Raw genomic sequence first — 13821 nt, 5'->3', positions numbered from 1 at the left:
AGTGTCAAAAGCAAGCACCGAAAGAAATCAATACAGCTCAGAATTTATTTGAAAATAGTAATTCGGTATAGTAGTAAGTATACAGTAAGGTTTCTGCTGCTTATTATTAGTGAGGCCAGTTTACCCATTTGTTAAACCAGAGTAACATTTGAAAATGTGTCATTCTCTGATTGTTAACCGCTTGTGCAAACATTTGCTCTGATCTGTGTGGTTAAAAGCTGATTTGATGAAAGCTTCTCCCTCTGAGCTAAGATGAGTGTAAATGGTTTGGTGGAAAATGAGTTTGTATTTAACAGAAAATGGGTCCAAAGGGAGTTACCGCCCCCATAGAATACATACGTCACCTGACTGGACAGGTTCCTTCACAGTTTTGGGGTGAAGGAAGTGATTTTGCTGCAGAAGATCATACAGTGCGAGTTTGAGAAAAAGAAGTTAATAAGAAAACGGCAGACAAAAGCGACCACAGTAACACCAAGACAAACGTTTACCTGTTCGTCTGTTAGTAAAACATGTTCATAGCTCATAACACGGTCAGATATCAACACTATTTTGAATTGTGTGGTAAACTTCCAGATGTTTGGTCCTGGTGTGTGTGTTTCAGAATCATGTTTCCGGCGGTGGCGGAGTTGAAGTTTCTGCGAACGACGAGTGGTGAGTATTTCTCCTTTCCATCTTCTGCTTTTGTACACTGTAAAAACGAAAATGTTGTGAAAACTCAAAATTTCAAGGCAACTTACTGCACTAGATTTTTGAGTTTTGAGGCCAACTCAAACTCCTACGTTTGTAAAAATAGTTCAGCCAAGTAATAATGTTTTGTTCAAATAATTTATCTTTCATAGATATAAAAACTTAAAATCTTAAGTTTCACATACTAAATAATTCAAAAACAGTCATGCCAACTAATTATCTTTTGTTCAGATAATTAACTTTTGTGTGAGAACTAACTAAGCTTCATCAAAAAGCCCCCCGCGCAAAATAGGGGCCCATCTAAAGCTGCTGATCTTGCATCACTTGACATAAAAGGGCCACTAGTGAAGTGACGCACCGCAGAATACTGGCTGAAGGAAGCCTATTACTGCTCAAAGTCTAACACTGCAAAACTCCAGCTCTTCTTATCAAACGTAACAGTCACTTACCTCATGGTTACAAATGTAAACCAGCACAACAATGACAATTACCAGGCAACAAAACATTACATTCTAAGCAGACACGTTTAATAAACGGAATTCATAAAGTTACATTTGTATTTCGAACAAACTGCAAACTTTTCAGCAAAGTTTGACACAACCATTTACTGCCTTGCATCATGGGAATTGACCAGCCAATGAACCACCTGACTGCAGTACGCAAATCGGAGTTCAAGGCATAGAGCAGGCCGAAAAGGTAGGCAACTGAAAACCCCTGCAGAACTGCCCAGGAAACCCTGTTTTAGCGTGGAGCATGAAAAGAGTAATTGACCTGGCCTCAATTTGAGTCTAACTACAATTTCAAAGTGGCGCCACCATACATTTTGAAGTGAGACCAACTTATCACAATAAACTTAATACAGTGAGTTGAAGTAACTACTTTAACAAAGTTTATAATGCAATTATGTGTTTTTTGTTCTGTTTAATTGAAAATCAAAGTAAGATGAGCAATTTCAAGTTCTCGTTTTTACAGTGTATTTATTCCCTCCTTCACTCATCTTTTTGAGCATCCGTTGTCTTCTTACTAGGGCTGCTTGATTATAGAAAAAATCATAATCAGCATAGGTGCCGATTATCCTCCGTGGGTGCTCACGGGTGCACTAAAGTAGTCAAAAATTGTTTGCATTTCTGAACCTCAGGAAAAAAAACACTCGCCTATTAACTCGATGATAATCTTTCAACTCAGGACAGCGCCACTTCTCACAAATACAGATGGGATTGGAGATGAAAAGTTTAACTGACACGTAACCGCGATCAGCTTCGTGGGTGCTCAGTATTTTATAAAGTTTAAACGTTAAAAGTTGTAATTGCAATGAAAGATCAATAAAAACATTGTTCTCGGTCAGTCAAATAGGACCCGTTTTCAAAAAGTTTTTATATCAGGAATTTGTTTCTTTCAACCAATTTTTCAAAAAGACATAACGTGGATGGTTTCCATACAACGCGCTTCACAAGTCAAATTTTTATTCAATTTCAATTTTCAATTTCGTGGAAAAAAAGTGACCAAAAACATTGAAAAAAGTGATAAAATAATGTTGGGAAAAGTGGCACAAGTGTCCAAAAGATGACCAAAATGTAAAAAAAATAAAAAATTCTGACCCAGAAAAACAAAAAGTCGTCATGGTCGACGGGAGGACAATACAAGGGTAAAAAAATAATAAATAAACAGCATTGAGGATGGGAACTAAGGACTTAGTTGATGAGGAAGTATGAGTACAAAATCAAATTTCAAAATAAGAATAAAGAAAATGAGAAACTAGTTGATCCGATCCTCCTCTCTGGTTTTCTAACTGCGTCTCCGTCGTTGGTTGTCAGGCGTGACGACCCTCTGGACGTGTTCGACGACGACGATGAAGAAGGAAATGGCGAGGAGGGGGTGGGGCCTCTGGAGGAAGAGGACGCGTTTTATCCTGACAGCAGGCAATGGGAAGCAGAGGAGGAAGAGGAGGAGGAGGAAGAGGAAGAGAAGATGGTGAAACCCCCGACGACGACAGCAGCAGCAGCAGCAGCCATCACAGAAAAGGTAACTTTTGGGATTCTCGCTGATTTCAATTCGCACAGCCAAACAATTCTTCGGTGCAGGTGCGTAGGGCAAAAACAAGGACTTGAAGAAAGAGTAAATCTTGCTGCAGCATCACCATTTATTTATTTTTTTATATTTAATAATATACATAAAATATATAAGGTGAGATGAGATTAGACTCAACTTTATTGTCATTGCACATGTAGCAAATACAGAGCAACGAAAGGTAGTTAGGGTCTAACCAGAAGTGCTTTAAGCAGTGATTAAATAACAGTAGAAACAGAGTGTAAGGTATGAAATGATATATAAATATATAGATGTGTGTCTACATGAGTGTCTATTACTACAGGGATGTACAGGCTGTGACTATGGTAATACAGAATAAATAACTATACAGTATGTACAGTGGTGCAAATTGTGAGTATTGTTTTTTTTACGGTATGTACAGCGAATATGCAATATGTACAGTAGTATAAGAGGAAAGATTTACGGTACGGTGTCGGGAGCAGAGTTCAGTAGGGAGACAGCTGTAGGGAAAAGGCTGTTCTTAAACCTGGTGGTTTTAGTCCGGATGCTCCTGTAGCGCCTCCCAGAGGGCAGGAGGGCGAACAGACTGTGAGATACTACACATTACTACACATTGATCAGTCTGTGTCCTCGACGTTCCACTTCCGGGATTGCTCCGTTGCTGACGGAAATTCCGCTGGATTTCACTCATTTAGGCCGGATATCCGCTGCCTTGGGCCTCCTTTGTGTTGGCGCTCTAACCTCTGGTGGATTTGTGAGGACTATGGTTAACTGCTCCTCAGATCTCTGCAGGGTAAATCCAGACAGCTAGCTAGACTATCTGTCCAATCTGAGTTTTCTGTCACACGACTAAAACAACCTTTGAACGTACACGTCAAAACAAGCCTTCCCGAGGCTATTTTGCAGCGGCTCCGTGGCTCCGTCTGGCACTAAGCACCGCCCAAGACGACTGTGATTGGTTTAAAGAAATGCCAATAAACCAGAGCACGTTTTTCTCTCATCCTGGAATGCTGTGGGGACTAGCCAGACCCTCCTCCGCAGCGCAGCGGTAGAGGAAGGTCTGGCAAAGCGAGACTTAACACATTGATGGACTGCTACTAAAGTATGTTGACAAATGTACATGCATATAAAACTAGAAACTACATGAGAAAACAATAAAAAAAAAAAACAGACTACAATTGAAGAAAGAACATTGTGTTTCTGGATGTCTTGGAATGTTTGTAGGCCCTTAGGACCGTGAATGTCTCCCAGAGTGTGCATCCTTTTACTGCTCCAGCATCACCATTTCTTAAAGAAAACTAACTTTTCGTTCCCTCTGGACCTGCGTCAAGAGTATTTCCATTGATTGTTGATCTGAAAGAAAAAAAAAATCAATTCCTCCAAAAGAAAAGTTTAGACATTTCTTCTTTTACTGGATAACTAGGAAATCCGAATTAAACACATTTCGATACAGCAGCAATGAAGTGAAACGGAGAGAAAATGTTTGATCCAAAAGAAAAAGTAAAAATATCTGGTTCATGTCAGTCCTGTAGAATCAAAAAGCCATTTTCTACCGATGTTCAACAATCATACAGAGAAAAATCCATCAAGAAAAGAGCCACAGAGACAACATTTAACACTCACTGGAGCAGGAAAACCGTTCAGTTGTTCTTCCCTCTGTCATGTCCTCCTTTCTTTCTTTTTCATCTTTTTGTCATCTCAACTCTCCCCTTTCCTGATTTTTTTTTCTTGGGTGAAGAAGTCAAAAAATGTCAAAAAAACCTTCTTTCTTTGACTTAACTCCCGACATGACTCCAGATTCTTCTCGGTGGCGCGAAGCGAGCGGTGGTAAAGGGGGCGGGGCTAGGTCGATTTTTGAAACCCGACCCATTGGTTACCCGGTTTCTACGTAGCAAATACATCAAATTCTAACTGGGCCGTTTAGCTGGGAGGCGGTCTAGTTCTGTGGGGGGTGGAGAAATGGCGCCAGTGAGCGATTTCACATTTTCACAGCTTTTACTTCACACCCCCGAGCCTATATGACACAGCATCCCATAAAAACCCATTTTCACCGTATGGGACCTTTTAAATTAAAGAGGCATTAAATGGTCTCTGATGTCGTCTAAATTCAATGTTGGAAATGTTAAAACCGCTTTTGGTGTGTGACGTTTTGTTTGTCATCTAATAAAAGTTTGAATATCATTTCTCATTTAGAAAAGCTCCCAGTCTATACTTACACAATTGTTTTTTTATGCTCTGCTCTCCTGATGTGTCTAACGTCTCGTTATGACCGCTGTGTACTCTTCGTCCAGGTGAACAAGGAGACGAGCATGGACAACTTGCTGCCGTCCTACCACTGCTCCGTGGTCCGACCCAAGGAGCGCCGCCGGGACGTCCACCAGCAGAACCCCTTCATGAGGGGGAACACCATCATCCGCTCCAAGACCTTCTCCCCGGGACCTCAGAGCCAGTACATCTGCAGGGTAAGAGAAAAACACGCTGTAACCCTCTGAGGCCCAAAGACGCACCAAACCATGTTTGACAAAATTCCTACTCAAAAAGTGATATTACAAAAATGTCATTTCAGACATTTTTTCTTAACTCTTTTAATCATATATTACAGAACTTTGTGAAGCTAAGACTTTGGTAAACTCATTCCAAGCAACCAAACAATTCGTACAACACATGATAAGTTAAAGGGCCCTATATCTTACACCTGGCGCAGCGCAGAGACTGACGCAAGTGTCTTCGCTAGTTTCAGACCGATGCTGTTTAGCGCCCGCGTCGTTTAAATAGCAAATACACCTGCGCCCATCTGTGCGCCCTTGGGCGTGCTGGTCTTTCAGGGAGGTGTGTTCAGGTGCATTCTGGGCGTATTGCTATCTTGAGGCAGCGGGAAGTGATCGCGCCACTGACCAACAAAAACCTGGTCTAAAGTCAATAGCGCAGCATTTCATTGTTATTTTAACAGCAAATTAGTCAAATGCGCCTAGGCTCATGCACAGCGCGCACACACTATGCTTGTTACACACACACACACAGAGACGCGCAGCAGCACACACACATGCAGAAGATCCAAACGCGCCTGGCTTTTAAAGGGAATGGGAGAGGACCCTCTGATTGGTTATGAAAAGAAAAAAATAGAAAAATCTTCAGATGGGTTTGTAATGGAAGTTTCCTTTGCAGCAGGGGAGAAGTTTTCAAAGTTTAGTAAAGTGAAACAAATAAGACAGTCTGAGACTAAAACCAAGTTGGGTTTTTGTATTTTATTAAAGATATATTTGCAAATATAGGAGGAACACACATTCACAAAAAGCACACAGCTCGGTGTGGAATAGATTCTTCAAATGAGTAAGGGCAAACCGTGAGCTTAAATGCACATTGGGAAAAGGGGAGTGACATTTAAACATAATCAATTCTTAACATGACTTTGCACTTTTTTACAGGCAATAAAGATAAAGATCCTGTCAGACACTTCTCCCAGGCGACATAAAGATATAGCTCCAGTGCTGACACTTTCTAAAAAGACCGGAAAATGTCATAAAACCTACTTCATCTAATCCTTTGTTCCCTACTGCCCCAGCTAGGGTCATGCTCCCCGTACATCTAAACTGACAAGGGAGGAGCGGATCTGGGGAAGGAGGATGGTTCACTTGTGGCCTTGTAGATTATCAGTTCACACACAGGGCATACGCATTCCTCTTCCAGACTCTCTGTCTCAGCAGTTAAGCAGAATCAAATCAACATGTGAAACTGAGATAAACGGTCTTTTCAATAATGTGAGAAAATGCAATGTGCTAATAAAACATAAGCATTATAAGGAATAATGCCTAGATGTAATTTTTTTCCCCCATTACAGGTTCATGACATTTTTTCCCCACTCTCTGCTGTCTCTGTCTTTCTAGATCAACCGCAGTGACAGCGACAGCTCCACCCTCTCCAAGAAGTCTCCATTTGTAAGGAACGCCTCCGAGAGACGCAGCATGCGCATGAAGAAGGTAAAACCAACTTCCTCTCTCTCTCTCTCTCTCTCTCTCTCTCTCTCTCTCTCTCTCTCTCTCTCTCTCTCTCTCTCTCTCTCTCTCTCTCTCTCTCCCTCTCCCTCTCTCTGAAGGAAAAAACTATTTAGAGCAGTTTATACATCAGACTACCAGGGGTGTAGTCTTGCATTGCCAGACCCAGACGGAGCCGCGGTGCCTCTGCTAAACAGCCTCGGGAAGGAACTTGTTTTGGTGGAACGCGTGTATACGTTCAAAAGTAGTTTTAGTCGTGCAAAAGAAAACTCAGATTGGACAGATAGTCTAGCTAGCTGTCTGGATTTACCCTGCAGAGATCTGAGGAGCAGGTAACCATAGTCCTCAGTAATAAAGGAAGAGGAAGGTAACGGACATCTGGCCGAAAAGAGGGACATCCCGGAAGTGGAACGTGGTCGATATAGGCTACCAGGGGTGGGAATCTTCACCGGTCTCACGATTCGATTATCCTGTCAACAGTTTGAATCGATTCGATATCACGATTGCATCACCTCCTCAACATTATTGTATATTGCTACACATGGTTTTCATCAACCAATTCAAACAGTCAGATGTATATGATCTCTGCTTTTTATTGTATTTTTTATCTTCCTGAATGTAGTGGAGTCGGAACACAGCAGACAAAAGGCAAAAACGGAAAAAGCAGCCACCGGAAAATCAACAAGCAACATTATTAGGCAATAATCGATTATGGTCTGTCACTGCATCGATGCAGAATCGTCGATACAATGATTAACTTCAACACCCCTACAGACTATGCAATATTTTTGTGTTTTGAGATGGTCGCCGCGTCAGATTAGGCGATAATGATGTCATAAGTTCTTGCCGTGACCTGACAGACTCCATCGTAGACACTACACCACTAACCAATCATAGCTTTTTGGGATTAACAATTTCTTTTCTTCATTTTTCTTAATAAAATACAAAACCTACAACCACAACACGGAGCCCTCCAGAAAAGTTCAGCTACTTTCCCCATTTTTCTAGTATAGACAGCCAGTCTGGAAAAAACGTTTAGATGACATTATTTTTCAAATGCCGCCACCCTAACCATCTCACAAGCCCACTCCTGGGTTGACGGTGATGCAAACACTCCCTCCCCGGCATTATTCGCATGAATAATGCTCATTTTCAGGTTCATAATTGTATTTAGACGTTATATCAGAATAGGTTTACATGGTTTAATTATCAAAAAACACCATATATTTGTTGTACTGCACATTGCTGCAGCTCCTCTTTTCACCCTGTGTGTTGAGCTCTCTGTTTTAGCTACAGAGTGAGGCATCTCACTTCTGTTCCATCTTTGTTGGGAGTCGCACATGCTCAGTAGCTAGGTAAGGACTACTAGCCAGTGAGAAGCAGAGTATGAGGGCGTGCCCTGACAGTACTAAGGTAAGGACTACTAGCCAGTCAGAAGCAGATTAGGGGCGCGCGCCTGACAGTACCTAGGTAAGGACTACTAGCCAGTCAGAAGCGAGAGTGAGAAGTGCCCTGACGCAGTACCTAGGTAAGGACTACTAGCCAGTCAGAAGCAGAGTATGAGGGCGTGCCCTGACAGTACCTAGGTAAGGACTACTAGCCAGTCAGAAGCAGAGTATGAGGGTGTACCACGCTAGCAGCTAGGCGACCATTATAACGTGTGTTACAAAGTGAAGTAAAGGCTGGACTACAGTAGAGCTGTTTGGAGCAGTTTGTGAACAGTGTTTTCTGTTGGAGATGGTAAGTCCCTTCGGGGGGGACTTTGGGCTTTTTCACTTTGTAAACCAATAACGTGCACAAAAAGATATATAACACTATAAAGGAAAGGGAAAAAGCTAATGAACATAATATGAGCACTTTAATGCGAACTTCAGATAATTCAATTGACAAGTGGAGGGAAACATGGCTACTGGAGCCCAGTAGTTCAGGACCTCAGCAGTGTAACTCCAGCAGTTCTGTCTGTGTGACAGTCTCAGTGATTTGACTTCTTGACTCTATTATCTGCAGTGTATGTGCTGTCATCTCCCTGCTTCTCAAGTTGACAGTTGATAGTGAAGTCGAACCTGCAGGTTTACCCACCACATTAACTGTCTCCTCCTTTCTCCAGAGAGAGGGACGAAGAGCCTAATTTGCATTTTTTTTGTTTTTAGCCCGACGATTCTCCCGGTGAAGGGACTCTTAATATTTAATAACCGTCTGAATGTTTAATGCAGCTCTGACATTTGCCAGCCTCTATTCATTTAGAGGCAGGCAGCAGCATCTCAGTGTCCCTCCTGGGGCTCAACAGCAAAGGGAAATCCGCAAACACACATCACATGTCGGTGACAGATTTTTGAAAATAATTCAAGTAGTTTTTGTACACTCAGGTGACTCGTGCAGACATTTAATGTATCGCTGGCTTCATCTGTTTAACTCCAGCTCTTTGTTAAGCAAATGTGTTCATACAGTGTATAACAGGACTGTTATGGATAAAACGGCAATGCTCTCAAAAATATTTGGCATCCGTCGCTGCTGGTTAACCGGGGTGAGTTGGAAAGAAATGCTATTTGGGAAGAGGAGTCTCATGCATCAGGGATGGATTCTTAAATTTAGTTTGCAGAGACCGCTAGCTGTAGGGCTGGTTATTGGCACCTTTTCCGATACCAATTTTATGAAACAAAAACAAATGACAACATTACACATTACTGCACAGATCTTTTTATTTATTTTTCAGCTCCTACTACGTGTGTGTTTTTCCTGCGTGTCTCTACGAAGTGTAACGTTAGACAGCCAATCGCAGACATTATTAGATCTTGGTAGAAGCATGCTGCGTGCTGATTGGCTCCCTGACGCTGATGCGCTTTACTCCTTGGTATTGAAATTGGGTACTGAATGACGAGGCATTTTCGATACTCTATAGAGGCGATTCGATCGGTGCCTAAAAACTAGGGATCGACCGATACTGGTTTTTCAAGGCCGATACCGATTATTAGTAGTTAATGAATGAATGTTTTTTTGGAACAGTTGTGCATTTACAGTGAAAATGAAAATCTTTAAGTCAAAATTAAGACTTTGGAATGTTACAAACTCCAACACAGAACTTTGTTGAAATGCTTTAAGCAATTATTTAATAAATGAGAAACTTTCAACATAATAGCCAGTAACAGAGAGTCAATTAGTGTTGTGTGGAGGGGGGGGGGGGAGAGAAACCGGAGCAGAGGGACAGACAGAGCTGGAGCCGAGACAAAGTATCACACTTTTTAATTCATTAACTTTATCAGTTATCAGGCAAATAAAACGCTGATACAGATAATCTGCAAACTGCCAAAAAAATTATCAGGCAGGGCTATCCCTACTGAAAAGAATCAGATTCTGTACCCAGCCCTACCTAGCGGCAGAAATGACATTGTGTGCGTTTAACTGTATCCCCCCCCCCTGTCCTCCCTTCAGCCTCCGGTGCCGGTTAAAGGTCTGGACGGCCTGCTGCGGACGTCCCTGGACCTGGAGATGGACCTGCAGGTGTCTCGGACGCGGCAGTCCCGGCTGGCGCAGGAGCTGCGGGTTCTGCGGGAGCTGAAGACGCAGCTGGAGAACGCCAGGCAGCAGGGCCAGAGAGAGCTGCCGGCCTGGGTCCAAGAAGACGAACGCTTCCGCCTTCTCCTCAAGCAGGCCGAGATACAGGTGAATGGCCATCGTAGAATTGGAGCATCCAGGTGTGCTCAAGGGTTTTTATCACAAGCTTTGAGCGCCATTTATGGTTCTGCCCGGGGCACTACGCAGAGCCTACGCCGTAGGCTACGTAAGAAACCTACGGCGTTGTGAATATTTATACTTGTGCGCTGGTGTGTCTGTGTCTTTTATATTAATTGTTTGTAAGTTCTGAGTCTTCTGTGCAGCACCTTGGAAACTTTGTGTTTGTAAAATGTGCTATAGAAATAAAGTGGATTGGATTTAAGAGAATAGCACGTAGCCTACGTAAGTAGCCTGCTGTTTATACTTGTGTGTTGGTGTGTGCAGCAATCTCTTTAAGAGAATAGCAGGGAGTGTGTGTGTGTGTGTGTGTGTGTGTGTGTGTGTGTGTGTGTGTGTGTGTGTGTGTGTGTGTGTGTGTGTGTGTGTGTGTGTGTGTGTGTGGTAGAGGGAGTGAGAGAGTGACGGTGATTAGCTTCTGAGCAAGTAGCGACTCTAGAGTCCTAGTGAGAGAAACAAAGTGTCTCCCCTGTGCCTTCTGACCACGGTGGGAGATCTGGAGCAGGAAAAGTTAATCCTCTCCTTGATTTCATGTTGTTTATGGAGAAGGAGAACCAGGAAATGAGTCGGGGGGGATGCAACGCTACCAAGCCATGGCCGAGCGACGTGTGTCGCCGCGACGTGTCTTTGCATTTTGCGACCGGTGCACGTCAGGCTACGGCGTAGGGTCTGTGTCTCCACGTACCTGCGTACGTAGCCATGGCGTTGATTTGACGCAGAAGCATAAATGAGGCACTAGTCCTCTAGAGGACACACTTCTTTAGGGCAGAGTTCAGCATCTTCTGATTTTCCAGCGAACTGAACACCTCCTGTGCTCTCCGTCCCGTTCAGACTCGCGAGGAGCAGCTGCAGGAGAAGCGGGTGGAGAAGATGATGAGGGCAGCAGCCAAGGGCGTCCACAAGATCAGGGGCCAGAGCTGCAAAGAGGTCCCCAAGGTCCAGACCTTCAGGTGGGAGAAACAACAAACCCGGCTTTCAGCCAGAGCTGAACAGAGTTCTGAATGATGAGACTCTGTGTAGTTTATTAGTTTATTTAACACATGTTGCACCAGAATTAGCTGCATAGCTAATTTGCATCTGCGGTCCCTGGCCAGTAACAAATTACAATTAATACAGTACAAGAATACATTACTAAGGTACAAGAATGGATCCCACATCATTTTATATCACATATTTATTACATACATTATGGTCTCTACGGCAAGTGTGAGGAAAACATTACTATGAACGACTTTGGAGCTCCGAAACAATGTGAAGGACCGGAAAGAAAAGTCAACTCACAAATTAGTTTCAGAGGTCTACACAATGTGTAAAAAAATTCCAAACATTCCAAAAATTCCCCTATGCAGGAAAAACCCTGATATTAAGAATGAATAAACATTTCATTAAATTACTTTAATTACTTTATTAGATTATTTTTATGGGCATTTCCACCTTTAACGATAGGACAGCTCAGACATGAAAGGGGAGAGAGGTGGGGGGAGACGTGCAGGAAACTGCCACAGGTTGGACTTGAACCCTCTACCTTCTGCATGGAGAAATAAACCTGTATAATGTTTGCCTAAAATAAAAGTTGTGGGTAGAGCAGGCGCACATATACTGAGCGGTTTATGCCTTGACGCAGAGGTCCAGGGTTCGAATCCGACCTGTGACAATTTCCTGCATGTCTTCCCCCTCTCTTCCCCCCTTTCTCACCTAGATGTGCTGTCAAAAAGAATTAAAGGTCATCAAGTTTGACATCAGGAATGAACTGAAAAAGAAGGATAAATCACTAAACCTCTTCGAGGCCCTTTATATGATATTTCTATTTCAATCCGCAACTTTTGTGAGGAACGATTTCCTACAAAAAACGAAAAATGTTGATGTTTCCAGGCTCTTAACCCTACTGTCTAAGGGTCAAATTTGACCGAGCCTAGAAATCTAGACGCACCCTAGCAGCAGATAATGTCATTTGCAGCCAGGGGGGGTCTATGCACTCTCCGTTGGCTTGCAAGCTGGAAAAACCAAACTCTGGTCAGGCCAATCACATTGTGTATAGAGTCGGTGGGCGGGGCTTATGGCTGCTGCTGCTGGGAACAGCGGTTTTCTCTAAGACTTGGGAGTTCAGCTTTTCTTTGAGAAAAAAAACAAAGAACGGCACTGAAATCATTCTTAAAAAAGGAAGATGTGTTCGGAGTTTTGCCGACCGGATACGGCAAAAGTTTAATCTATCAACTAGCTCCGCTACCTTCTTCAAGGTCAAGGTAACTTTATTGTCCCTGAGGGGCAAATATTTGTACAGCCAGCAGACACACATAAGACAAGACAAACAACAATACAGCAAAACATGGAATACCCACAGTATCTAAACCACAATAGTAAATAAAAATACATACATTTAAAACAGTTCTGGCACATTGTTTAAAATTGTGATAAAAGAGTTTCTGAGTCTATTGGACCTGCATCTGGGCATGGAGTACCTACGTCCTGAGGGTAGTAAATTAAACTGGCAGGACAAAGGGTGGCTAGGGTCAGCAGCAATGGATTGGGCCTTCTTTGCCACTCTGTTGGAGTAGATGTGAGAAAAAGTAGGAAAGTTGATGCCTGCAATCTCGCCACATGTCCTAATGATACGCTCTAGTCGTTTATACTCTCTAGTTCGTTGCTCTGCCTGGTTGTAGCGCTATCCTATTGCGTGCAGAGGGAATTTGAAAGACAACCGTTTATCCCGCCCCTCGGATTGAGCCCTGCCAATGGTGAGTTCCCAGACCCAACATCTGGATGTGGATCTGGCTTGTCAGGCTATACATTTGACCCATTTTCAAAAAGTTTCTATATCCGAACATTTGGGGTTTCTTCCAACCAAATTGCCAAAAAATAATAATGTGGATGGTTCCTTACAACCATGCACAAGTAAGGCCGGTTACACACGCGTTACGCGTGTCCGTTTATATTTCGGCTCCCATTTTAACCGGTTAGAGCTTCCACACTGCCTGCGTGACACGCGTCGTTTAGACACGAATACATATTAATAAATGACATGTTGATGTTTGAAAGTCTCTAGGTTTTGATTTAGATCAAATCAGTATATATTTATGGTTACCATAGTATTTCATTTTATCAATGGGAAACATACATGTGTACAGACAAGGCTAGCAGCAGCAGCGCCGCGTCAGACACGTTTCTGGTGCGTAAAGACAGAAAAATCCACGCAACAGAAACGCCACGCTCACGCCAAGCCGGCAGTGTGTAACCGGCCTAAAATAAACGATCGGTTCACTACTCTCTACACTGATTTGGGTTTTTATCTATCTTCAGAAAATGCCCCCCAAAAAAAAGGGCAGAAAAAAGCAACAGTAACGTTAGGGGGAAAAGCAACAACAGT

The 13821-nt window shown here is 42.9% G+C and overlaps 1 protein-coding gene across 1 annotated transcript in view; it reads left to right on the top strand.

Moving 5' to 3' along the window:
- The window catches only part of wwc1 (WW and C2 domain containing 1), a 67212-nt gene that overhangs the window by 51881 nt on the left and 1510 nt on the right, over nt 1–13821 (top strand). The window contains exons 16-21 of the mRNA XM_039777952.1: nt 602–651; nt 2502–2709; nt 5028–5198; nt 6621–6713; nt 10158–10388; nt 11289–11407. Of these exons, the coding sequence (XP_039633886.1) occupies nt 602–651; nt 2502–2709; nt 5028–5198; nt 6621–6713; nt 10158–10388; nt 11289–11407 (872 nt within the window). The remainder of the gene's footprint in view (nt 1–601; nt 652–2501; nt 2710–5027; nt 5199–6620; nt 6714–10157; nt 10389–11288; nt 11408–13821) is intronic.

This window comes from Perca fluviatilis, chromosome 16 (genome assembly GCF_010015445.1).
Source record: "Perca fluviatilis chromosome 16, GENO_Pfluv_1.0, whole genome shotgun sequence".
NCBI lineage: Eukaryota > Metazoa > Chordata > Actinopteri > Perciformes > Percidae > Perca > Perca fluviatilis.
Note: the sequence above shows the minus strand (reverse complement) of the source record. Positions and strands in the feature narration are given on the sequence as shown.